Source organism: Aquila chrysaetos, chromosome 24, assembly GCF_900496995.4.
Source record: "Aquila chrysaetos chrysaetos chromosome 24, bAquChr1.4, whole genome shotgun sequence".
Lineage (NCBI taxonomy): Eukaryota > Metazoa > Chordata > Aves > Accipitriformes > Accipitridae > Aquila > Aquila chrysaetos.
Genome location: NC_044027.1, coordinates 13,363,515 through 13,389,034, shown reverse-complemented (window position 1 = coordinate 13,389,034; position 25,520 = coordinate 13,363,515). Strand labels below are relative to the sequence as shown.

Sequence of the window (25,520 nt, the reverse complement as noted above, 5' to 3'; positions counted from 1 at the left end):
CATGTGAGCCATGATACTCAGTGCCGTAGGTGAGAGCCCTTAGGGTGTATGCCTATGTCATGTTTCTTAAAAGAAAAGCCATATGGGTTGCCTCTTTGCACCCCCAGGGAGCCCACTCAAGTCAACTGGAGTTTGGCATTTATTCGTTAAAGAAGAGGTACTTCAAAATGCTGTTACCAGTTTCCCAAATCTCAACTTGTGTGGTGCAGGAGACTCTCACTTGGTTCACTCCAAATGCAAGGAAGGACCTCAGCTGCATCCAAAGCAGAGAAAATACTGGAGCAAGAAGAGAGGAGTTGTTTATCGTCTTAGTCCCTACAGAGAGGAGCAAAATTTATTTTCTCAGTAATTTGCGGTTATGCCAGCCTTTCCAGACACATGGCAAAACATGTCCCCCCATTGTTTGCACGGACAACAGCTGAGACTGTGTAACTTGGCAAAGCCCCATGCACTTACGTTCCCCACTAAGTTATCTTAGCCATATATCAAAAGGTTAGGGGAAGCTGTAAAACAAAACCTTCCTAACCCAAATGCAGCCCTGCTTTTTGCTATCTAGTGTGTCCCACAAGGCAATGCCTTTTCATACGATGCGACAGCGTACCCATATTGGTGGGGAGTGCAGGGGTATCACATGCACTTCTAACAACTCATCAGATGAAGAAAAAAAGAATATATTGAGACTTGGTGTTCACTGGAGGCAGGAGTTAAGACATTAACTTTGTAAGTCAACATGGAAGAAGGCAGCAGACATGAAAAATAGCCTGGCAAGAAGGCGCCACCGCATTACAAGCTGAGAGCTGGCAAGGGGGACCCCGACTGTGGTCAGCTCATGGAAAACGGATGCCAGATTCGGCAGCTTGCCACCACGTTGATGCTCGCAACAAATACTGAGACTACGTTAGAGTGGCTGCCAGATCACTGCTGGCTCTCACAACCTCCACGCTGTGGCTGACAGGCAGAGGGAAGGGAGACTTCTGGACTCACCTATGCACCGATCCCTAATACTTAAAATCCACATGCTGCTTCATAACACCTCTTCCATGACATCTGAGCAGTAATCCTTGGCATTTACATGCTAAGTTTCAGCTACTGAGCTCAAAGGAGAGCCGAGTGTGTTATCCCTGTTTTGCACACAGCCAAGAACAGCCAAACAGCTTGTCTGAAGTTGCATGCTGTGGGGAGAAACCAGGTCCCGTATCCTCTTCCTCCTCCTGTGCAGTCACCAAGCAAGGCACCATCTCCCCACCTTGCCTTGGCAGACTCCGGCCATTCTCACAGGCAGAGGCGTCAGCCTTCCTGGCCACGCATCCCAAGTGCAAACCCTCCCTCTGTGCCTGCTACTTACACAGTCTACTCCACCTGTCAAGCTACCTCCTCAGAGCAGCACTTCAGCAGCCGGTTGGCACTTGCCAAAGGCTGTGCAGAGCCCGATGGCAGAGCCTGTGCTGTCAGGAGATGTTTCCCTCCCTTGCCTGAGGTTAGCAGGCAGGCAGGAACCCCCATCACAGCACCTGACAGCTGGCGGGACACAGCTGCGTATCACTCACAAACATGAGCTGCAGAAAGACAAAAGAAAGAACGGTAACGATGAGCACAGCTAGACAGGCAGGGAAGTCAGAGTGGTTGCTTGTGGTATTAATGACTTGCTCATGCTACTGTTACCTAAACCTTCCAGCCCTGGGGTTGGTCTGATCCTGTGCTGTTTTGTAATCCAAACTGATGGACCCTTTGGGCCAGGGCTTTTCTTTCACGAGGTGTTTGCACAGTACCCGACACGGTGAGGCTCTGAGTGTTCAACTGAGCTCCAGGCACGGGACTGGCAGCACCAACAGGTTCTTAGAAAAATATAAGGAAATCTCTGCTGTGTTTGGCTAAATTGTGAACAGACCTCAGACAAACCCAAGAATTACTAAGTGTGTCTTGGAACTAAGCTTTGCTCCTTCCTTTCTATCTCTTTTAAAATAATACTACTAAAAAAACACATTTTAAGCAAAAATCAGGTGTAAGATAGAGCAGCTGGTACACTATTGATATTCTACATCAAAAAAGAGGTACAAGCACACATCAATAATGAAAATGAACAAAAAAAGAGCTCAAAGCTCTTTGGATATATTTCCTGGAAGTTCACCTTTAAGTCTCTTTCTCTAACAGGGCTTGAGAACTTCTGAAAATATTACATTCTATTTGAAGTTTAATATAATCTGCAGTGCAGACATTCCTGATTGTAGCTACCCATCTCCCACAGCATAAGAAAGTCATATCACTTTCAGCTTTGCACTTCTTGAATAATGACTAGCTATATCTCCTCTTCTTGGGGGTTACCTCCTTCAGTGACAGTACATAGCCTTTCTAAAGATGAACTAGGACTGATGCATTGCCTATGCATGCCAAGATAGAGGGTACCAACAGCTTCTCTCATTCCTTCCCCCCAGCACAGTGTGGACCACAGCCCTGCTGCCCTCACAGCAACGGGGCCTTTTTTTATCCTTTTTTTTTTTTTTTTTTTTTTTTTTTTTCCAGCTGTTCAACTGAACACCACAAAAATCCACACAACCACCATAAAAACCTATTCTTTTTAGCCACTGCATTGGCAAGACTGAAGGTTTAAGCAACTGGCTGCTTCAGCTCCAGGTCTCCAGCCTACCTCTAAAACAGGCAGCAGATCCAGAGATGTACAGACTCATGTTATTTCAGTCTCCCTAGTGCATTGTACTTTAATCACAATTCTCCCCCTAGCCCACGTCCAACCATCTCCTTGCTCAGGAGTGCGCCAGGGCCCATATGTTAGAAATGCAGAAATGCACTTGCTTCCTACATTGCTGATGCACTGCAGGGAGAGCAGAGCAGGAGGTGGAGTCAGCTGTTTCCACGACAGATTCACCATGTCCCTCACAGCTCTGCAAAACTTAACTTCCCTGGAAGGGTTTCAAGATCTGACTCATGTCCAGTTCTTCTATTTTAATCATTCCCTCTTACATCATTCTCGGAGGCCCACGGTGTCACATGCAAACTCCCCCAGCCCCCCGCTCCTCCTCTGCCGAGCACTTCATCTGTTGCCATCTCTCATCCCAAACAAAACTAGGTAGAAAAATGTATTTGATACCAACTCCTTCCCTCCTCTCCAGAGCATTTACCAGCTTTGGATGGCAGCTAATAAGGGCTTCCAGGAGCTCTCCATTGCAATGACAACACTGAAATAGAACAGGAACAGTAGCCACACCAGCAAGTCTAGCAGCGCGGGGATGCGAGAGACCAGAACAATCACAGCAGGCTCACTAACAATGGAAGCCAGCTGGGAGACAGCACAGGCCAGGAGATAAGTATTGGGAAGGGAACCAGGTCAGCTGGCTCTTGCTTTCCATTCTCCAAGTGACTTCCTGAATAACTCTGGATGTCACTTGATCTTTTTGTTCACGCTCGGAAGTACAAATCATCAGCATCGGTCCATTCAAGATTTCTTATTAAACCTGATATCATGAAACGGGGATGAAGCCAAAACTCTCTGAAAGAGCCGAGTGGAACAAAGGTGCTCATGCGCAGCCGTTTAATCCCTTCTCTAGATCCCAGCCTAAATGCCTCCATGGTTGAGAGATTCCCTGCTGATCTCAGGGGAGCCCCTTGTTTGTAACAGTGACCACCAGACAAAAACCTCTTGCCTGGAAGATTACAAACGCTAGCCAAACAACAGCTGGAACACTTCGAGCCTCCAGCGTGCTCTGTGCAGAAACAAGGCAGAGAGCAGAAACCCTGTACCTAACGACAGTTGCTTTGTTTGTTTTAATCTGGTCAATGAGTCATCATTACATCGACTGGCTCTCTGCAATTATTCATCACAGAGACCAGCGCTTACAAAACTGTTAAAAGCTGGTACAGATTTCCACTACCCACCCCCCCCAAAAAAAGTCTGCTCGACCTCCCCCCATCACAGGGAGAGACGAACAGCCAGCTGAGATGAATGTGGCCCTGTCAGGATGTTTGCACGGCTTTTACTGTGAGAACACCAGCAAGCGGTAGGCGTGGGACTCCTGAAAAGCATGCATTCGCATGCAAGGGTGACAAGGGGAAAGCAGTGGATTTTTCCGTGTGTGGGTGAGTGGACATTTTACAAGGAGCCTGTGAGTACAATGATGTCAGGAGATCGAGAGAAACTCAGGCTCACATGAAGGACAAGGTGCAAAGGCAATGAGACACACCAGAGCATGAACGTGCCTGATCTCCCTGCAGACTCTTGGAGCAAAATTTTATACATTTTGCTAAAGGAAGCATGCAGAGTTGCTTGGAAGAAGGCTGATGAGGGAAAGGCTTTCCTTTCTGTCTGTTCTCTGTTTCCTCTACTCATTTCAGTACTTCTCCCACCTGCTTTTATTTTGCTTTTTGCTTAAATCAGCACAGACCCCCTTCTTCTATGCAGCTCTCTCAGTTTCCACCTTGTATTCAGCCCTATCTGCAAACACCTCTTCCTCCTGGCCAAGCTCTCAAATCCACATGGTCTCCTCGCTCCTCAAACATGTCTTCATCTGATCTGTTACTGCTTTAACTTTGTACCACCACCAAGGACAAAAAGGTTTCCATACAAAAGTGCACTTGCATTATACAAACCAGGATGGTACAAGGGTTGGAGAGAATCACAGTGGAAAGAGGCAAACGTGATGAGACTGGTGGGAGCACAGAGCAGTAGATGTAACAGAGCGAGCACAGACACCTGGGATGCTGCAATCATGATGGGGAATTAAAAAGTACATTCAGGGAAGAGGCTGGCCAGAGGGGAAGATGTTGCAGAAGAGAATCTGACAAGTGTAAGATCTAAGGGAGCATGGAGACAGTGTGAAAAAGAACAAAAATGCCTGTGAAGTGGGCAGAGCATGGAAAAAAGGAAGAGAACAGTATTTGTATCTTCAGTTTTCTTCCTGCTTGAGAAAAGAGACATGGAAAGGTTTGTTTCATCTCCCCGTTTAGTTCCCATCAGAAGATAGGAAGGGACCCAGCCAAAAGTCAGATGTTTTGTTTCCAGTTTCATTCAACAAGGTCTGCATAATAGACGAGGAAAAACTTTACCGGCCTACCCATCTTGCCCCTCTTCCCAGGAACTCCAGGGATCCCCTGCAAGGAAAACACACAGAGAAAAAAAAATAATAGGTCTGGTTGAGAAAGCAAACAGCCAACCAACAATAGAAAACAAAACTAGAAGAGAAAGGGGAATGCAAAACAGGCTAATGACTGCGGCATTGTTCAGGAATCAAAATGTCAGCTACTTGCAGTCAGCTGCGAGAGCAGAAGACAATTAACCTTCACCCACTAACTACAGCCTTCCCCGAGGACACATGCAGGCAGCATCCACACCCAGGGCAACAGGCTGAAGCTGTGCTTAGCAGGAGCAGTCATTAAGCTACTGGTCTGGAACCGAATGAAGGCCACCGCCAAGGCACTCGCTGGAGAACTTCTGTTTATGTTTCTTATTTAGTTATACAAGCATTAAATCAGCGACTCTAGAGTGCAGGGTAGTCCCCTTCCAGGCAGGCACGCACACACACACACTCACTCCCACATGCTCCTGGGGCCTCTCTTGTTTCTGGAGCTTGCATTTGAGGGAGAAAAAGCTGGAATAAAACCGTCTTCATCTTACAGCAACCTTCCTTAGGCGCTCTTGCAGTGGGAAGAGGGGGTCCTTGGATGGGTAGAGATCAGGCAGGTGGGGAGACATGGGGAGAAGAGCAAAAAAGCAAGGGATGTCCTGCAAAGCTCTGAACACGTGGGTTTGGAGAAGGCATGATGAAAAGGATGGGGGGAAGGGAGGACACATGGCAACAGCAGCCACAGCTGCCCGTTCACAGGCCCCAGTCTTGACTGCCCAACTCGAGGCAATTGGAACCAAAGCCACTGTCAGAAAGCCCAAGGCACTGTCCCTTCCAAGAGCCAGGCTCTTTCCAGACACCTCCAGTTGGACACTCAAAATGCTGGGACACTGTGGCTAGGATGTCAATCCTGTGGGAGCAGGGAATTTCCACGTACATTCGACCCCCCGCCTCATCCCACTAAGATGAACTAGTAAGGGGGAGGAGGAAGGCAGGTTTTTAAGTGAAGGACAAGATACAAAAACTCTCTACTCAACAGTGAGGTCTGAGGACCCTGTCTGAAGCCTAGGTTCTCCTGAGCTGAATGTCAGCACCATACAGGGACACAAGTCTTCACGCAAAGGTAGAAGCAGGCTAAAGAAGGCATGGTTAAACGTTAGGCATGCTCGCCTCTTTCCTCAGGAACAAGGGATAGAGGAGGTTACAACAGGCTCTGATGAACTGTATTCAAGCAAAACACCAACGTTTTCTTCACAAAATACTCACTCGCTCTCCATCAGCCCCTGGTAGCCCAAACAATCCTGGGAGACCAATATATCCCTAAAGAAAAGAGAAAACAAGTAGTCAGATACATTTCTCCATTAGCAACCGGTCAGTCTGTCTTTCCTGAACAGCAGAACATCCTCCAGCGTTGGTCAATGGCAGCCGTGATGAAATAAACCTTGAGGCAAGTGTATATGCCCATGGACTGCATGGTGCTGGCTTCCACGATGTAGTCCAAGGGCACATACCCTCACACCAGGGATCATGAGGACTCCAGGCAGGAAGAGGCCAGCAAAAAGAAACCTTACCTGGGCTGGCTCTAAGTGTACCTGAGGGAAACGGAGCTTGGTTCAAGGTTAGCAAGAGCGATAGCAAAAGTAATCTGCATGCCTACACCTCCTTTCATCTCTCCAAGGGCTCTTTCCCTGCCTTTGGCACTCATTCCCAACTGTGTTGTGAAAACGCCCTGTGGTACCAAGCCCTTTCTGCTTATGTCCCATGGTGGTCGCACACCGCAGCCCTTTCTCACTCGAACAACACCTTTTCCTGGCATGCAAGGCTGCCGACTGCCCCGCTGCTGAGAGAGGACCAAATCGGTAATGATTGTGCCTAAAGCCTTTCCCTGCAAACTCTGTTGCACCACCAAGATCTTTTGCAAACGCTTTGTCAACCCAATCACCAAGGGCCCTGCCTAGGCAGGGAGAGGCTGAGCGTGCCAGTTCACACTCTTTGGATCGGTGTACGAGGCTCAACTTGTACATACATACAGATCCTCTGACACCCAACTGTAAAGAAGCCTCCTTTGCACCAATGTGTTTCACATAAAATCCGCTCCTTTCACACCGATCGGCAGGCGTCGCGTTTGCAAGTATGCGGCGTTTCTCTACCGCCTTGTGATCCCGCTCAGACAAGACACGCTGCATAAAATGCTACATTTCCCTTCCCTTGCAACAATTGAAGCCTTGTGTTTAATCCTCTCCGCTCAGCAGTTAGTACAAAGTTACCTTGTGTGCTGGTCCTTTGCAAAGGACTAATTTGTGCCAAACACGCAGAATCAAGAGGAAGTGAATTTCAGCGGGGAGCCCCCTCAGTGGCACCTCACTGTTACAAGAGCCAAGTGTTAACACTGATTTTCTCTCATCTTTCTTTCTCCATCATCACTAAATCTCTTACTGTCAACCCCACCAAACTTTTTCGCCCGTCCATTGCTTCTCCTTTAAGGACAATACCTAGCTGGGAAATACAGCTACATTAAAACGATGCTGTCTGCCTCCTGAATCTCAAGACAAACCATGTTACTCCTGACCTACTTCCTGCAGAAGAAAAAAATAGAGGTGGGGGATGGAGAAGAGTCCAACAGTTAGCTCCCTCAATCCACAATATCTCACCTTAGTACCCAATTCTGATTGACTGCAGTTGAACTGAGAAATGGCTTTCTTGGGTAGCTATAAATATTTCAGTCCTCTGCACTCAGGGGTGCCAAGTGGAAAATAATTTTCAGGTCTTACATTCTGCACATCTACCATGTGATAATTACAGGAGGTCCTGGTTAGGCCAGTGAAACAGATGCACCAGGGAAAACTTCATCACTTGCAGAAGTGAGGTGAGCAAGCTGTGCTATCTCAGATCTTACTCTCTTCTGCAGGACACTGAACATGCCATCTCCCTTCCCAGCTCAGGAATACAGCTAGCTACAGGGTCAGCATTTCTTTATTCCTTGCAGTTTTCCTAGTGATGAAAGCCAGCTGGTTTAATTTACTGCATACAGAGAAAGTATCGCATGTTAGAGAAATGGGGGATTTTATTGGCTCTGAAACTCATTGTGAATTTATAATTGCAGGAAAAGAACAAAATGTGATTAAGGAGAGCCTTTGCAGTGAGAATGAACCCCCAGCAATTCAATTTGGTGAGCAAAACCAGGCAGAACAGAAATATTAATGTTTGTATTTGCACATGGCTTCAAGATGCTGGCTTGCTATTCTGCATAATGATATAAATCACTCCCAAACCCAGGACTATACCCAAAAGAGCCCATATTGAACATGGTCAAAGACCGCTGAACCACACTTATTGAAACTAAAGAGGCCTTTGGGAGATGGGGCTTGCAGAAAGTTCAGACTTTGGTCTTTGGTAGGAATTTGTATGCCATTCTTTGCTCTCCTGCAACGTGAGCTCTGAAGGGGTTGACTGTATCATCAGCACTATTGGTGAACTTTGATCTTGGTACATTCCACGTTTAATTTAAAAAATTTAGCAGTGCTTCAGCAAACAAGCAGTGCGCAGTTCAAATCCCCTGAATCCAACAAATTAAAGCAACTAGTCTCAGGATTGCAAAATTAAGCATAAAGTTTCCTGTGAAGCCTTTGGTAAAAACAAGTAGAGAAAAGAAAAATGAAAGGCTGCTTACCCGACTGCCTTTTGGACCAGTTTCCCCTATGGGGCCAGGTAAACCCTAGAACAGAAGGGAAAAAACAAAGACAAATGTGGACAGGCTTTAACTTAACCTAACGAGCAGTGCCAAATCCCCAGCACTGTCCCTGCGTGGTTCTGCTTTCAGTGCTGAGTCCAAGGCATATCAACAAAGGAGAACAAAGGACAAAATGATACAAATAACAAATGTCCCATTGTTGGAGAGCTGGGACTCTGCAGAACCTGAGACTGCTGCACATCGTGAGCCTTGCCCGGGGCTGAAGTAGAGATTTCTGATCATAAAGACCAAAAAGGCTAATGCAGCAGGGTGCACAGAGGTTGTGTTACAATTCAGATGCAATGTACAGTGATGCTCTGTACCCAAGAGCTCTCAAGTCATTTTCCTGCCTAACTGAACACATGCATAGCAAATGACAAATGTATTTCAATACCTGTTTAGGGAACACAGGCGGGCCCTGATGCAGTGAGAAAGCCTCTCTAATTTCTACAGCCTAGAAAGTCGCTTAGCAGTGCAGGTACTGCAATATCTCTAACCCTTTGCAGCATTAACAGCTATGGAAGGAACTGAAAATATATTCCCCATGCTACTTCCATGCCTATTGCTGCTCACAAAGTACTGTGAAAAAGAGCCCTGTAAAAATGCGTAATGAATTTTCATGTTTATTGTCTTCTAGCAAGTTTCCAGGTCAATTTTTTCTAGTTCCAAATGTTGTTGGGCTTTTTTGGAAGAGGAGGGGGGGGAAGGCCAAATCCATATTTTCTTTAGCTGGTAGCACTGCACACTCAGCCTGGGATCTGAAAGTCAGGTTGTGCTCCTTCCTGGCTTGTGCATCGTTGCCTAAGATTTCAGCCATAGGGGGTGAAGTTAACAATTCTGCCTATGATGCGCAAATCAAAACAGAGCCAAGCTCTCTCTCCCATAGCGCTGCAGAGCCAGCACAACTGACAGGAGTAACAAGTAGTAAAATCTCAGTAAAGTAAACAGCCCTGATAGTGGATACACACAGCATTCAGATATGCTGAAAAAAGCTGCCTTAAAAAAAAAAGTCACTTTCCTGACCCAAACCACATTTTAAGAAAGCACTTTTGTTCTTGGTATGTCAAACACAAAGATTTCACCCTGCTTATCTGATGGGCAGAACACTGCTGTGAATTGCTAAACAGCATTCATTAACCTTGTATGTCCAAAATAGCTCGGACCTCTTCTATTAGTCATCTAACACACATTCACACCTAGGAGATTCTTTGGCATCCAAATGTCTAAAAGCCTTTCAGAGTATAAACGGAGTATTTAGTCAGGTGCGTAAAGCTCTCATCCAGTTCTACCGTCTGCACTCTCCAGCATGTTAAGCAAGGTATCAATTTAATTTTCAATTTAAAATGGATCCTACATTATTAATATTTATCAATATCATACATTTATTGATACTGATTATTATCTGAGGGCAGAGGGATGCAGACTTGTTCTGCACATCTAGTTCATATTTAGTCCAATAACCTGCGCATCTGGGTAAAAACTCACATATGAACTCAGGACAAGTCTGAAAGACTCATGACAGACTGCTTGGGGTCTTTGACATCCGTCTAGCCTCTTCGCTATGTACTTAAAGATAAATGTGGTGGAATCCGACATTAATGTGTCCACTTTAGAAAACCATGACAAGCTCGTTTCACTGTAAAATGTTACAGGGCCATGTCTTCTGCCCTCCAACAGATTCCATTTAGGGTCTTACAAATTATTCCTCTTATTTTTCTTCCTACTACTCAGCATCTTACATCAGTAAGACAATAAAGTGTCCAATCTTGACCCATTTTCCTTTGCACACTCCTCCTTTCCTAAAGTTGCCTTTGTGCATTTTTTTCAGGATGAAAACAAAGACTTGGTTTTCTTTCATCATCTTTTTTTCAGCAGCAAATGATTTTTACATATATTTGTGGTCCATGGATAATTTTATATATAGGTGTATATATATGATTATGGTAGTAAATTTTACTAGTGAGAGTTCATCTCATCTTTTCTTTCAGTAACACACCTTTTTCTGTCCCAGGTTTCTAACCTGTTCAACATTAGATGTAAAATGTGCCTAAAAGTGAAGGGTTAGCAGCTTACAGGTATGTTTCTCTGTTCTGCTGTTTTGGGTTTTTTAACCTGTTGTTATACTGAAGCAAAAACGTGTCAGATTTTGCTATAGAAATTCAGGTTTTATCTATCATAGGCATAAAATACTTTCTAACAACCTTAGTGTCCCCCAGGGTTGAAAGACCATGTCATTGATACAGCATCTTGGGGATGGAAGAAGGAAAATATTCAGACATATTCTAGAGGTCTGCACTGTCTTTAGTAGGGCATGTATTTAGCAGGGCATATATTTAGCTACCTGCACACCCAAATCCCTAGTCTGTGCACAGCACGATGAGATTTACTGCACCTGCCTGCCAGGATAACCTTTGGCACCTGGGCTTCCGTCTGGTCCTCGTTCGCCCTTTGGAAAGAGAAAAGAAAAGGCACAGAAGGTAAGGTGAATGTCACACTTAGGAAGCCTTTTTAGCTGCTTCATTCTTTGAGCTGGGGGAAAGGAGGGTGGAATGGGTTAACCTGATGCAAATTTATAGAAAGGAAGAAAATATTAAGGGTAGACAGTGGAATACATTAATGAGGGGGGAAAACGCAAAGAAGCCAAGTCAATAGGATCCAAGCAAGTGTTGCTACTTCTCCTTCTCCCTCCATCTGCAGTGAAAACAGCAGATAGTTTGAAACAAGGAGGCTAAGAGAAGGTGTAAGGCTGCATCTATATCTGGCATATGGAACCGTTTTACTGGTGGGGAAGCACTGCCAAAATTCTTCAAAACTAAATGGATTCATGTATAATATCCTTTAACATCATTGCTAACAGGGCCTGCTATTCATTACCTTTTTTTTCTGAACTGCAAACATCAGACTTAACCAAATAAAGAGGGGGGAGAAAAGGGGAGAGGGGGAATGGGCTTTGGGAGGGGAATTACGTGTTAGTACTTAATATGATGTGGTTGGTAAACTCCAGGTGAAATTAATATAAAAGGAAAAATAAAGGGGGAGTAGGGTAAACTGGTATTTCTTCCCCCACATAAACTTAACATGGTTGAGCAATAAAAATTTAGAAACTCCAAGGCAGTCTCTTCCCACCAACCTGCTGGTTCTCAGTCAGTGTATGGGCACAGCTGCCAGCAGTACGAGAGTTCACTGCGCATCCCCTGTGTGTACCAAGCTGCCCCTGGAAGGAGCTGGCTGTCCACACTGAGCAGGCTGTGCGGGATCCAAACTAGCATCAGAGTCAGCAATTCCATCCCTCTTTAAAGTTCAGTGTTGGAAACTGGGAAGACTCACCTGGTCTCCAGGGTGACCTGGTGGTCCAGGGTAGCCTTTATATCCCTGTTGAAACAGGATGGAAGAGATGAATAAGAAGAAAAAAATTAAAAAAAAAAGAATAATAATGTGGTTTGGGTTTGAATTTCTCCTTGCAGGTGGGAGTAAAGTTCTGAGGAGAAGCAGGTTTTTAGATATGGGATAGCACTACACAATCATGCAAACTTGCTGTTTGCACTGGCATCACCCAAATCCTGCCGATGTCCCCAGGCTCTGCTACAACGCGGTGTGGCAGCAGCAGCCTGCACCTGCTGGGGTCTGGCCTCGTGGTTACTCAAGAAGGACTTGCTCCATGTACAGACTTAGAGTTGTATCTACACTCAGATCTGTCTATTTGTAATCTACACTTTTAGCAAAGGCTATCCTTAATCCTTAGGAAACCACAGGCTTGTAGGGTGAAAAGTTTGCTTTGGGCAAGTTGGGGGACTAGGCAACACAACTCGCATTTCAGAGCGCTCACTTTCACTTTAGGACTTGAAATGCCATAGGAAACACCAAAATAACCATTTGCTGTCACGGAAAACTTCAGTTTTGCTTCTAGATTGAATTTGTCTAGCTTCCAGTTTTTCTAATCTAATTATTAGAAGGTATGACAAGATTCAGAGTCCTTCATTATGAAGCTACCTAAAGTGGTGAGCAAGCTGTCTCTTAACCTGCTCAATTAATTAGAATGAGTTTCTTAATCCAGCTTGCTAGCTGGCAAGTGTTACAGCCTTCAAATCATTCTCGCAGGTCTTTCATAAACCTGCTTCAGTTCTTCAGGGTTTTTTTTTGTTTTTTTTTGAGTTGCAGACACTGGAGCGGGACAAAGGTAGCTTGTTCAACTGCACACTGCTCAGTGTGTATTTTAAGAGAGTTTGCTTTCTCCAGGATTTACCTGGAGCTCTCTTCAAACACTGAGTAAATTCTGCAAGCGATAGACACTTCAGATTTTTTTTTCCCCTCTCTTTTATTATCTTGCTTCAGCTATTTAAAATGAACTAATTTCCATCAAGTGGAGTCAGAGCAGATTAGGAGATTAAATTCAGTTACAGAGACGACTGTTTAGCTGGGCTACTAGCAAGACTAAAAAAAAAAGGCAGAAAATGTAACTTGAAACAAATGGAGAGAGAAAATAAACAAGAAACAATCCTTGCACAAATACTACAGAAATAACAAAATGCTTTCAGGGTGGGTTACAACTGCTAATTGTAACTCAGTCTCTGCTACTCACCCTGTTCCCAGCCAGGGCTCCCGGCACACATTGCCTGTCTGCGAAACCCACAGGGGAGCATCCCCCTGCTCTGAAGCCGTAACCAAACCCTGGTTTGGCCGAGGACTTGGCCTTTTGCTTTACTCACCCGATGAACCCAGGCCTGTTTCTGCTCCCAGGTCCACACCTCTGCTTAACAGCTTTTTTATTCTTCCCATGGGCTATTCTAGACCTGCAGCCTAAGCCTTCGCTGGCGGAGGTATGCAATGCTCTCAGCCATCCTGGCTACTACCCACTCCCCTTTGCATTCCTCCTTGCTCATTATTTCAGACATTTTGGCCTGGAAAAATGTTGATTCCCTTTTCACCAATTCTCTCCTGCTTGACCTTGCTGATGTATCATGGCCCGCTCTTCTGACTGAGCTGCACCTCCCGAGAAGGTGGTGGCTGACTTGAAAGTCCATTTGGCTACCGGCTGGCCCTTATTTGAACCCCCTCGAAGGTCCTTTCTCTGAATGCTGCTAATGCATTTCAGCCAGTGGCTCCTAATTGGAAGTGCCTCAGCAGCTCTTGGAGCAGGACCAGCAGATGGGACTCCCTGCACCTCTCCAGGAATCTGCCCCATGAAACCCTCTCCTGCTTATCCTCTCCTCAGCTCCTCGAGAGATGCTCAGCATCAGCAGAAAGGATGAAGGAAGCTCCACCCCGGTTGGGCATCTGGCCTGAAGGTGAAGGCACATTGTGAAGGTCCAGACCCACCTGGGTGTGGGAGGCCCAGCGCTGGTATCACGCATCCCTTGAGCACGGACCAGCAGGTTGTTGTACAGACAGAGAGCACCTATTCTGCCCCCCCCACACTTCCAGAGAGAGCTGCCAACAGAAACAGCCCTAGGTTCAGCACCTCCAGACCTGCCCTGGGATTTAGCATGGAGCTCATGGGGTTTCCTCCTGGGGCCTCAGCCCACCTCTTCCAGCTACGGCCTGGAGCAGGAACTACCTTTGTCTCCAGACAGCTGGAGCACCTAATTCCATGCATACAAACACTTAGAGATGTTTTGCTCCCTCCACTGATAAGAAAGAGGTGCCTAGCTTGGCTGCTCTGAATCCTTCTGCTCTGATTGGGTTCCTGCAGGACAGGCTTTTCAAGCCTGCAATGTCCACCCAGAGCAGGTGGTTAGATAATAGCCCCTTGAGATGCTCAAAGCACGTCCTGAGCGAAAGTCTGCACCAAATATTGCATTGCTATCTCTATAATGGTAAGTGAATGGCACTTAAGTTAAATATGTAGACGCTCTGCTACTGTTGCATCCTATTCAATATCCTCCTCACTACATACATAATGAGCTCTAGGAAGCTTCATATGTGTGTTTCTTCATAGTATGCTGCAGTTATTTCTGTCTCAGGTTAATTATAGTGAGGAGAAAACAAAAAAGCTTGTGTATGTTAAAGTTGGCTGCAATATGAAAGTATTTACCTGCTAAAATCCCCTTCAAATAGTGCTAAAATGACAAGGCAGAGGGTATGAAAACAACTGCATTTGCTCTTTTATCCAAACACTTCCTGATGATTACAGGGTGCTCAACACAAAGGGCTGTGATTTAGAAAGGAAACTGCACTCCAGTGAAGGATTTGCTCATCTGTGATGATATTTATAATCCGCTCTCTCCTAGCTAAAAAGGATCATCCTGCACTTTGATAGGAAATGCAAAGAGTAAAGAAGCCAGCAAATGAGATCTGCATGACAGGGTGTGTTTTGAAGCACTGACCAATTTCCAGCTCTGTCTTTACTCTCTGAGGGACTTTAATTAATCTTTTTCTCTCTCACTGCTGCCATCTCCTACAATCTTGTATTTTGCTACAACCATTTTCTTCTCCACAGCATTTGAGGCTGGGAGCAATGATGCAGCACTCTGCTGAGATATATCTGCAAGGCAGCTGTGGTCTGCAGCCCCCAGCTGAAAGCCAAAGTCCACAGACACCTCGTAGGCACCCGAGGGAAGGGCAGAGGGGACAGCCGAGTCCTGCCACTGTTGCTGAGAACTACTGGTCAGCAAAAGCAACGTTTGCTCTGTGTGGAGAGGATGAGAATTACATCTGCTTCTTGAAAGGCAGTTTCATATACTCGCAGATGCGTGCAGGAAAAATGACTTTGGGGGTGCTCTGAGATCAGACTCTCCAACCCTACAAAGAGCAAAGGTCTGCATTCACAAGGCAGGCACTGTGGTATGAGCCGCACTATCCAAAACCATATGCTGCTGGTTGTGGCTCCAGCTCATGCTGCTGAGCCAGTTGTTTCATTTAGTGGGAAAAGTATTTTGTTTCCCCTGGTGAAATATTTTGCCTATTTGAAAGTTTCTACATGGTGTTTTCAGATCAAAGGCCTTAGAGTTCTTTTCACAGTCCCTCCATGGAGTGAGCAGGAGGGATGTCCATTTCCAAGGCGTTCTTGTTTTCTGGTAGCCAAGATGTGTTGCCCACCTTCAGCCAAACACCAGCATATTTTCACTGGGAAAATGCCAGCAGGGAATCCAGATAAAAAAAGATTTTTTTTCCAAACATCTCTCCAACAGCTGTAAATTTTTTCTTAATGCAGGATGCTAATAAAAGCCAGGTTACACCAAAAACACTGCCAGACTAGTGCTACTGGGAGGTGGTTTTTTTAAGCCGCACCAAAGGAAAAATTTCAGCATCCAACTTGCTCATTACTTGAAGAAACAGAAGCATACCCCTGCCTTCGCCCTGTCCTGAGGGAGCCGAGATCAGATGTGAAGGCCATGTGCTGGACTCAGGAATGTTTGTTCAATCTCCTATTCCTTCTCCACTTTTTCCACTATGAGTCCTTGTGCTCCTGACATTGCATTTTGCTGATCATAACCACAAGGTTTTGTTTTATGAGCTGTTATACCAGGAAAGTAGTATTCTTTGCACCCTCTTTGCTAGAACTTGTTTGTGACAGCAAAAGATTGGTAATTAATCACTCTATTGCTCCTAGCTCCACACAGCACCCCAAGCATGACCAGCCTTGGGAGTAGAAAAATGAACCCAGCCCCTACTCTTGGCAATTTGATTTCAATATAAAGTATACAACAAACAATCATGGAGAGGGACGGTTTCTTTCAGTCTCCTCCACAGCTTCTTTATCTCCCCAGAGTCTTAAAGCATACCTGAGTAGGTGTTTGTGTGCAGCTAATTGGCCTGAGGAACAGTGTATCTTCAACGGCCCAGTTGACTGATGAAGTGATTGAAACAAGATGCTCGTTTTAACTGTTCAGCTTAGCTATGTCAATATTGGCTTGCTGGGAAGGGGAGTCATGTCCGCGGAGCACAACTGTCAAGCAGCTCCCTGCAACAGGCCCAGCTTCCAAAAAACCAAACCAACCTACCAACACAGCCTGGAACTGGAAGGTCAACTGAAATGTCCTTGATGTATAAAAAGTACAGATCGCTAAGGTACTGTGATGCAGACTTGCACACGTGAACACAAGCACATACACCGCTGCAACATGAAAGTAGGGACGGATCTTGTGCTCTATCGTTATGTAACCTTTTCTAGGCATAGGTTTGTTGTCGGTGATGTTAATGTTGTTGAAACATCAATATGGAAGCAAATAAAGCAAAACCTGACTAGTGCTCTCAATCTCCAGGAAAAGTAGAGGGAAGGCATACAGATATTTTGTTTGAAATGTGCTTTACCAGGTGAGACAGTCAAGGTTTCCTTGTAATGTCTAAACCTGCTGAATCCAACCTTTGGGTATCGATGCCGGTTGTAGATCCATTTAGTTAACACATTGGCTGAACCAGATCTAAATTCAGCTTGCTCATGAAGACCCAGTGTCAGGGTGCAGAGGAATGATGGGGATGATGCAGTGCAGTGGGACATGGAATACAAAGAAGGAACAGAAATCTGGATCCAGAATTTCATTTCATAGTCTTACATAGTCTTGCTGGTACAACCTTTAGGCAGTTGCTTCAGCCTATATCCCAGTTTATACACCTGCGAAACAGGCATAAGACTTTTTTGCTGGGTACTAGGACTTCATTAAATCTTTTAGGCAGAGTTAGAGGAGAAAATCTAAAAATAAAAATACTGATCTAATTCACTAGAAAAGAATACTCTTACCTTTCTACCAGGTGGTCCAGGGAACCCAGTCAAACCAGGTAAGCCCATGTCTCCCTGTAGGAAGCAAGCAAGTTGAATTAGTTTTCAGCAACGTTTTCCCTATGCCTAGCGTACTGTTACTGAAATTACTTTGCCGACAGTAGCACCCAACTATTGATACTTCTGATTCAAATCACAACTCTTCAAAAACTGGCTGGATAAGAAGCGTAGATTTAAACAACTTCTCTATTAACTAGCTCATATAAATAATAAACCCAGTTAATTAATGGCAGCTGCTGCTAGAGTCCAGCTTTTTGCCAGCAGAATGAATGCTTTTTTTTTTCAATGATCTCATTCAGTCACATGCTTCATTTGCCTTTTGATAGGCATTTAAATCAGCAATGCAAGAAAATTTTAGCTTTTAAATGCAATAAGAACAACAGGTACCTCCTGCCAAGTCCTGTGATTGTGCTCACACTCTGCTACTGCACTGGCTCAGCCCACAGCTCCAGTTCAGATGGCGCTGATGGTATAATTATTTAACCTGCCTATATGACATGGATTGAACCTTTGCAGGCTGCTGGTGGGAGGGTTTTTTCAGTGGCCTGTACTTTCAAAAAGGGATTGCATCACATCCCAGCTGGCATGCCCAGATCATCATAGGAACGGAGAAGCGTGGTGCTGTGAGACTTATCTAACATCCAAGCCATTTGTACGAGCCCATTTTGGCCTCCTCTGATTAGGATCAAAAAACCCTTTAGAGTATCTAACACCGTGCTGTGCCTGCTTACTGAAAATGCATTCGGAGTACCTAGCTTGAAAATTAGGCATCACTCCAAACTCCTGCTGGAAACTCCTTGTTTCTATTACTGCTACCAGAAATAAAGCCTTGTTAACATGAGCTAAAAGTTATCTGGATCTCTCCCTTTCTTACACTGAGCATGCTTGCAAGAAAACAGTTCCAGACTCTGCAGCTGAATGATTTCCATGTGATGCCACTCCAATGTAGTATACAAGAAATTTCAAAAGGCATCTCATGCTGTTAAGTTAAAAGCATCGTTTCAGACTTAGCCTTCTCAAGGTTTTCTAGTGTCACCCTCCACCTTGCATTTGTGTGGCTTGCTGTGCTTCATGGAGGCATCTGGTTTCAAATGAAGGGCCTAAGTTCTTCATGGCTGATGCTTTCTATTAGCTGCCCATTTATAGCAAGGCTTGTGATGAAAGGAAGAGAACCAGGCTTCTTGCCTGGACATGAGCTATGAAGTATTGTGCAGGCATCACTGAAAGAACTAATTGAGGTAGATGATGTGGAGCCCTGATTGCTCTACTATTAATTTCTAGGCTTCTGTGAGGCCTTGTTGCCTCAGTAAAAATCACTCAGCTGTGAAACAGCAAAAATGGGAGTTGTAACTCATTGAAAAGAATTAGCAGAACTCTGATCCTTAACAATTGCTAAATCCAGAAACCAGCTACACTTCCCAGTTGTGTGCTTTGTGTCGAGTTGAGTAGACCTTGGTGGAAAGGCCTCTGGTTATCACACAGCAGGGTCCATGTGTTGGCAGTGCAATGGTCTGAGAAGCCTCCCTTTCTCCACCAGTGGGATAGCAAGGCTGCTCTCGCAGTAGTGATCTGCCGTGGGCTGCGTATGTGACGTGAGGCAAACCACTGTTTCTCAGCTCCTCGGCAAGAACATCCTTTCCTTTGCCTTCAAGTTTTTTTTTATTCCTTACACTGGGATTGTCTCTTTCTACAGCTGCATGGCCAGAGCTGGCAAGGTGTGGCTGTATCTCATATGCGCTGGTTTAAATATTTAGCTTAAGTAGCCATGTGCCTGCAGCAGCAGGGACTTAAGTTTGGGTTGCAGATTGTGCGTAAAATGGATAACCACTTGGACAACAAAAAGCTGTGGCAGCAGGCACTTCAGTGCACTGTGGTCAATACCTTAGCTAACTCTTTAGTCCTGAATCCGGGGTCTAATTCTTAATTTTCAGTCCTAAGTCTACTTGAGTAGCTGTGATGCTTGTGGCTGTAGTATGGACTCCCTCCATGTGTATGCACAGGGCTTAAAGCGCACCATGGTCTTGATGCCTGTGCAGTCTGGGCAACATCTTACCTTCTGTCCATTGCGAGCTTTTCCAGGTGAGAACCCAGGATCACCTTTCTGACCCTGAAATGAAAAACTTAAATTAATGACATAATCCAAGGACCCAGCCCATAGATGTGGTTCTGCTTCCACCAAGCCTCCAAATTAGAAAAACATTTTATCTCTGACGTGCCCCAACATCCCAAATGTATTAAAGTCCCTGTGTATAGCTGTTTTGCTGGGGGTGGTTTTGGTGAGTGATTGCTGCTACTAAAGCGTTGAGTTTTAAATAGTATTTGACAGTATTAAATTGACTAAAGAAAGGATAACTGGAAGAAGGCAACGTCGGGACTTTTGATACTTATTAGACTAGACAGCTGTGATTTCTTCCTTGTCTACAACTACCGTCACAAAAATAATTACCAAGCCTATTACTGTGGCTAAACCATCCTTCTTAACAACTTGCTAGATGCTGTTGCTTTTTTAACTGTGGGGAACAGATGAAACTGCAGAGAAAGTTACACTAATTAGACACTACCAACAGCCAGAGCAATTGTGAGGCTTTCAGACTGGCAGAGGAAAAAGGCACACTTTATCTTAAGTGGCAGTATTCTTTTTTTCCCTTTTTAACAACCGTGACGAGAGAAATTACAATTTAAGACTGTGATCTTCTGACAAACACAGGCTGGAATTTCAGCAGCATTTGAACATCTAATTCCAGTAGATTCCTTTGAAAATCCCAGTTCAAATTCTTAAAAGGTGGAAAGGTAATGTGTGCACCTAACAGGGTAAGAGATAGAAGTAGGAAAAACTAGAAGAGATTCGAAGTGGGCAGATTCTCTTGGCAGGGGAGAGGTAAAGCTTAGAACACAAAGAAGCTTAGGTCTGTATGACATCTCTTCTGGGACAGCTAGGACACAGGTATCCCAGTATCAGTCACTGGCTATTTAACACCCCCCAGATCATAAACAAGTCACAACCTCTGTGTGCCACATCAGCAGCACGGGATGTAAAACCAACCGCCAAGCACAGGACAGTTGTAAGCATTAATTAATGGCTGTCAGGTGAAGTGCTTGGAGGGAAGGTGAGACCCTACAGAGGACTAATAGTATTTATTAACTGGCGTTTCTCATTAGCAGCACAAAGGTCTAGTTATAGCTAGCTGAGCAGCTTTTCCATGCAGACTCACCGTGACTACGTTTGACACATACTTCCCACCTTGCACAGAGTGTAAATCTCCCCTTCTCCTCCTCCACCATCCACCACAAGCTGCAAGGTTCAGGGAGTGAGACTACTTGGCTACGGACTGTAGGGAGCACTGCTGATTCAAGGCAGATGCATCTGCACAAATTCTGAATGAAGGCTGCCTGGTTTCCAAACAGTATATGAAGTCATGCAGATAATCTTGCTTTGCATGCAGCTGTTATCAGGGCAATTCTCCCACTCTTTGAGCTTCAGAGCAGTCAGTGGGTGCTACAACTGCTCGGAACAGATTAGAGCAGTCCTCAGGATTGCAGGGTATTAATTTCTACTCTGCAAAATTAATTTGCTGCAGCAGGTAGACACCCACCACTCTCCCTAAATCTTGCCATATGCTCAATGCAATGACTTTGAGCCACGTAAAGGAATACAGGCCTCTTACATTTTTCCCTGGGAAGCTCCAGATCACATTAGCAAAGGCTGTGCTTTGCATGCATCATGGTTCTGTGTTCAACACTGTTGAGACCATCATACAGGTGGAGAACTCAGCCACAAATGTTATCACGTATCCCTAAGATTAACCAGCAAGATGGCATCAGGGCCAGAGAGAATGGATGCCTGCGTGCAAGGGCTGAAACTGTGGATTAATTACCCAACTCTTCTCACACAGCAACCACAACATGGGAATTAGCCTAAGCCTTGTCCATCACTAAGCCATGGCACCTTGCTCACAAGCTTCTCTTTCTCATCCCAACTGACTGAGCACACTACTTCCTCTTGTAAAGGAAAAAATTGTTTTCTTCTGTATTTTCCCTACCTGGGAGAAGTCTAGAGCTTTGCAACTTAAACACCTCAGCTTTGCAATCCCACTAATAGTATTTTAAACATCAGTGAGCCAAACTGATGAGCTATGTTGGAGCCAAACCAATCACTGAAAGGAAAATTCACTTTTTCCTAACGCTATAACAAGAGAGATTTATCCAGAGCAGCTAACTAAGCAAACCATACTAATGCCTGATGCCAAAAGCCTCCAGATGAGAGATGCAAACCCAACTCTTGTAATGGCTTTCGAAAACACACCCTGTCTGACAGCTAACCCTCCTCCCCATCCCAAACTCTATTAGGGCATCCTTGGAGCTACTTCTAGTCCTTAGCAAAAGTGCCCCTCCTGCCCCCACCAGCAGCTTACAGGTCACACAGCCAGCCACAACCCTAGCCCAACATATGTCTACAGCCATTTAGGAGGTTATCTACTATAACCAGTCTTTACTAACTAGATGCAATAGCAATTTTGCAACTGCCAAGGACAACAAACAGAATGCAAAAAGTGGCAAGAAGCCGCCTTTAAGAAATTACACATTATAAATTGCTGAGAAAAGCACCATGGGCTAAATTCTTAGGTGGCACGAGCGGGTGTAATGCCACTGAAGTTAGTGGAACCATGCCCGAGCAGATCAGCAGGAATTTGGCTCAACAGCTACATACAGCTCTGTGCAAAAGATCAGCTTCCTAAGTACAAGGAATTACAAGTGCTCAGCTCCAGTGATGAGAATAAGGTGGACTCTGCGCAGGATAGATTCAGAAATGCAGCAGTCCAACAACACAACGCTGGTGCTCATCAATGCAATACAACTGGACAAGAGACATGCACAAATACACACATCTCTGCCAGCTGCAATGCCACATCACATCCCTTGTATGCAGCTGATTGACTGACCTTATGAGTGCTCTGTTAATTCAGCTGATAAAAATTATGCTCCTGGGTTACTTCCTAAGTGACAATGACTTGGTGTTAGTCATTGTTTCCAGCTGTATCTATCTGGGAAACTTCAGTTTCCTTTCTTGAGTTGCTTGTTTTTTCCGTGGTATTAACTGCTATCTAGGGAAGACCTAGTCCAGCAGCCACTTGAAGGCTCTCAGCAAGAGAATTTCTCATCGGGGCTGCTCTGCCTTGTCACCCAGGCTGAGTTTTCGCAAGTCTATAATTTCAGCCATGGGCTGGGTCTACTAAGAAGATATCAGGTCCCAGGTGCAGGCTTGTCAAGCCTGGTGAAGGGTAGAGGCATTTAAAATGTAAGGGAGTAAAATATCGCTTTTTTTGTGCAAAGTCCATCTTCTGGGACTAGTGTAACACCAAGAAAATGAAGGGAAGGAGGGAAGTCAAAACTCTGGGATCTGATGCACACCTTCAAAAAAGTGCTTCTCATGCAATGATCTTGCAATCACGGCTTACCAGGCTCTCCCTACTAGAGGTGGTGCCCAGGCCTGGGCTGAGCTACAGCTCTCACATCCCACTGCAAACTTAATACTTCTTTTGACAAAGCATCATGCAGAACAGCCTAATCCTGCAAATGGTGGCTGGACAAAATTAAAATGTATTGCACAGACCAATGACACCAGATCTCTACTGCAGGCTGTTACAGCTATCTGTCCGCTGAGGGCTTCCTGCTGCCAGATCGTGCATCAAGATGGAAGAAAAATGCTTACAGGAAGTTTTTATTTCTAATAAGAGGCCAACTGAATACAGCTTTACAGCCAAATTATGATTTCTGACAAGGCATTAGGCTAAAAGTGTTTTAAAAAAAACCCTATAGCATAGAAACATAGTTTGACTCTATAGATTGGACCAGGCTGAATTTGCAGGACTGGAAGTTAGATAAAAGAACTTTGATTTGACTTATAAAACTCAACAAGTGTGATCTGGAAGTCATTGATGGAGAATAAATGCAGAACACTAAGATGTAGAACTTTTACAGCCTCACTTTTCAGGCCATATAACTACACTTTAGAATTTGAAACAGCTGCTGTTCACCAGCATGTCTCCAGTGCCTAATTTTTAATCACGTAGAGGCAACATGCCAAGTTTCCAGAACCTTTTTCCCAGAGCATCAATACTGTTCATAACATCTCTGCCTACTGATGAGATCATGAAAAGAAAGGACTCTTGCTTGTACCTTTCTCTATGTTTGGCTGAGATATCCTACAGCTTTCTCAGTAGTAGAAACCTCTATTAAGCATTGCCTTTCAAAACTCAATTATTCTTTAGACCCAGATAGGTGTTATAAAATATAAATCTATTTCTGTGTGAGCAATGACACCAAAACAATCCAAACCAATTTCCCAGGAACTTCGCAATCTTTTGGTAACACAAAGCCTTATACACAGGAACAAGCTGGGAATTAAAACGTCTTTCTGAAGCGTTTTGCAGCACACTGGACTAACCCCCCTCTGGAGCCACATCTGTGCTCAAGTTCCATGCAAAGGCAGGAGGTTTGGCTGCAGGGGGTGACTCCCACTTTGCAGCGCTCCAGCTCCCACCCGCCTGCAGCACCCCGGAGGGAGCGTGTATACAGGAGAAAAGGGCAAAAACACAGGGCTCCTGACACTGCTGGAGAAGGTCTGTGAGACCTCATGGAAGAGATGAGGACATCTAGAAGGAAGCAATGGGATCAGTTTGGGAAGACTGATGGAGGTCAGGGTTCCCAGAAACTCTGGAGAGGAAAGGAGAGATGAGGGAGTTTCAGGAGGAGGAAGGCAGAGGAAGAAGCCGGGTGCTGCCAGTCCCCCTCGCTGCTGTCCAGACCCAAAGGTGGAGTAGGAGGCTGCAAAAACCAGAGAAGAGAAATGAGAAAGCAAATAAATCTGGACCTGGTGAGGCTCTGGAGTGGGAGGATTCCACTGCCCTCATCTCAACATAGCACTTTGCTCCCTGGCACAGGCATAGCTTAAGCAGGATCCTAATTAGGCAGTCTTTGAAATTAGGGAGAACCAAGAACCGAGGCACACAGCAGGGTCTCTCACAAGCACAGGAAAAGGCTTTGGCTGTGCTGCTGGAGGGCCTGTGTGCGAGCAGAGGGGAGGGGAGAAATGGCTTCAGCTACTCGTCATTTTGTGAGGAGCAGGATAAAAAAAAGCTGTACTTCCCCCACTGGGACGTCCTCTGAAACAGGAAGGCAAAAGCTCCTCACGCCAATTAATACTTACTTTCAGGCCTGGGGGGCCAGGTGAGCCAGGGTTTCCGTGGGGACCTGGGGGACCCTAAAAAACACAACAAACACAAAACAGAATCAAAAGGAGTCGGTAGGCACCTGCGTTAGCCTTGGGAGCTGCAGAAGGTCTCGGGCTGTGCTGCGGCCAGAGCTAACGGCACAGGAGCAGCAGCCTGTGCCCTGGCTGGGAGAGAGCTTTGACGGGACCCTCGTTAGTGCCTTCGGAGTGGCGAAATGTGGCTGCCGGTTCCCACCTACCTTTATGGAAGGGGACGTGCGTCTGTCACCACAAGATGTGTTGTGACAATGAGATAATTTGCGTATACCAAATATTCCACAACCACGAACAGAAACTACCTTGGGGTCAGGGGAGTCAAAGTGCTGCAGGGAGCCCCAGCAGAAAGAGATGGAGGTAGGCAGAGGGGAGCGGAAGTGTGCAGGGGTGTTAGCAATTTTTTTGGCCAAAATGGAAGAGAACAGAGGTAATTACTGAAGGGAAATTGTTTAGCTATTTGGGATGAACTCATTTCCCCTACAAGGCAACCAGATATTTGCCTTTAGAGGTTAAAAAGAGAATGGATAGCCAGACAGTAAAACAGGGGGAGCATAAGTGAGTCCCTGTTTAAACCATTTAAATGTATATTTTTGCATAGGTCTCACAAGCCAATGACACTGTCAGAGCACCTACCTCAGATCACATACAGCAGTATCTCCTTTTACAAAATATTTTAAAAGCACCCTGCATATTTTCCGAAGACTATTTAAGGAGTTATCTGGAATAAGCAGCTAA

At 45.2% G+C, this 25,520-nt stretch overlaps 1 protein-coding gene across 2 annotated transcripts in view; it reads right to left on the bottom strand.

The window, feature by feature from the left end:
- COL27A1 (collagen type XXVII alpha 1 chain) overlaps positions 1-25,520 on the bottom strand; it is a 164,868-nt gene that overhangs the window by 104,635 nt on the left and 34,713 nt on the right. Inside the window, exons 6-14 of one of the 2 annotated variants that reach the window (XM_030000304.2) lie at positions 24,726-24,779; positions 19,572-19,625; positions 17,480-17,533; positions 12,130-12,174; positions 11,195-11,248; positions 8,743-8,787; positions 6,339-6,392; positions 5,064-5,100; positions 221-315 (exon numbers count right to left, since the gene is read on the bottom strand). In XM_030000304.2, coding sequence (XP_029856164.1) covers positions 221-315; positions 5,064-5,100; positions 6,339-6,392; positions 8,743-8,787; positions 11,195-11,248; positions 12,130-12,174; positions 17,480-17,533; positions 19,572-19,625; positions 24,726-24,779 — 492 coding nt within the window. Of the gene's footprint in view, positions 1-220; positions 316-5,055; positions 5,101-6,338; positions 6,393-8,742; positions 8,788-11,194; positions 11,249-12,129; positions 12,175-17,479; positions 17,534-19,571; positions 19,626-24,725; positions 24,780-25,520 lie in introns of both variants that reach the window. The other variant, XM_030000305.2, reaches the window with a different exon arrangement.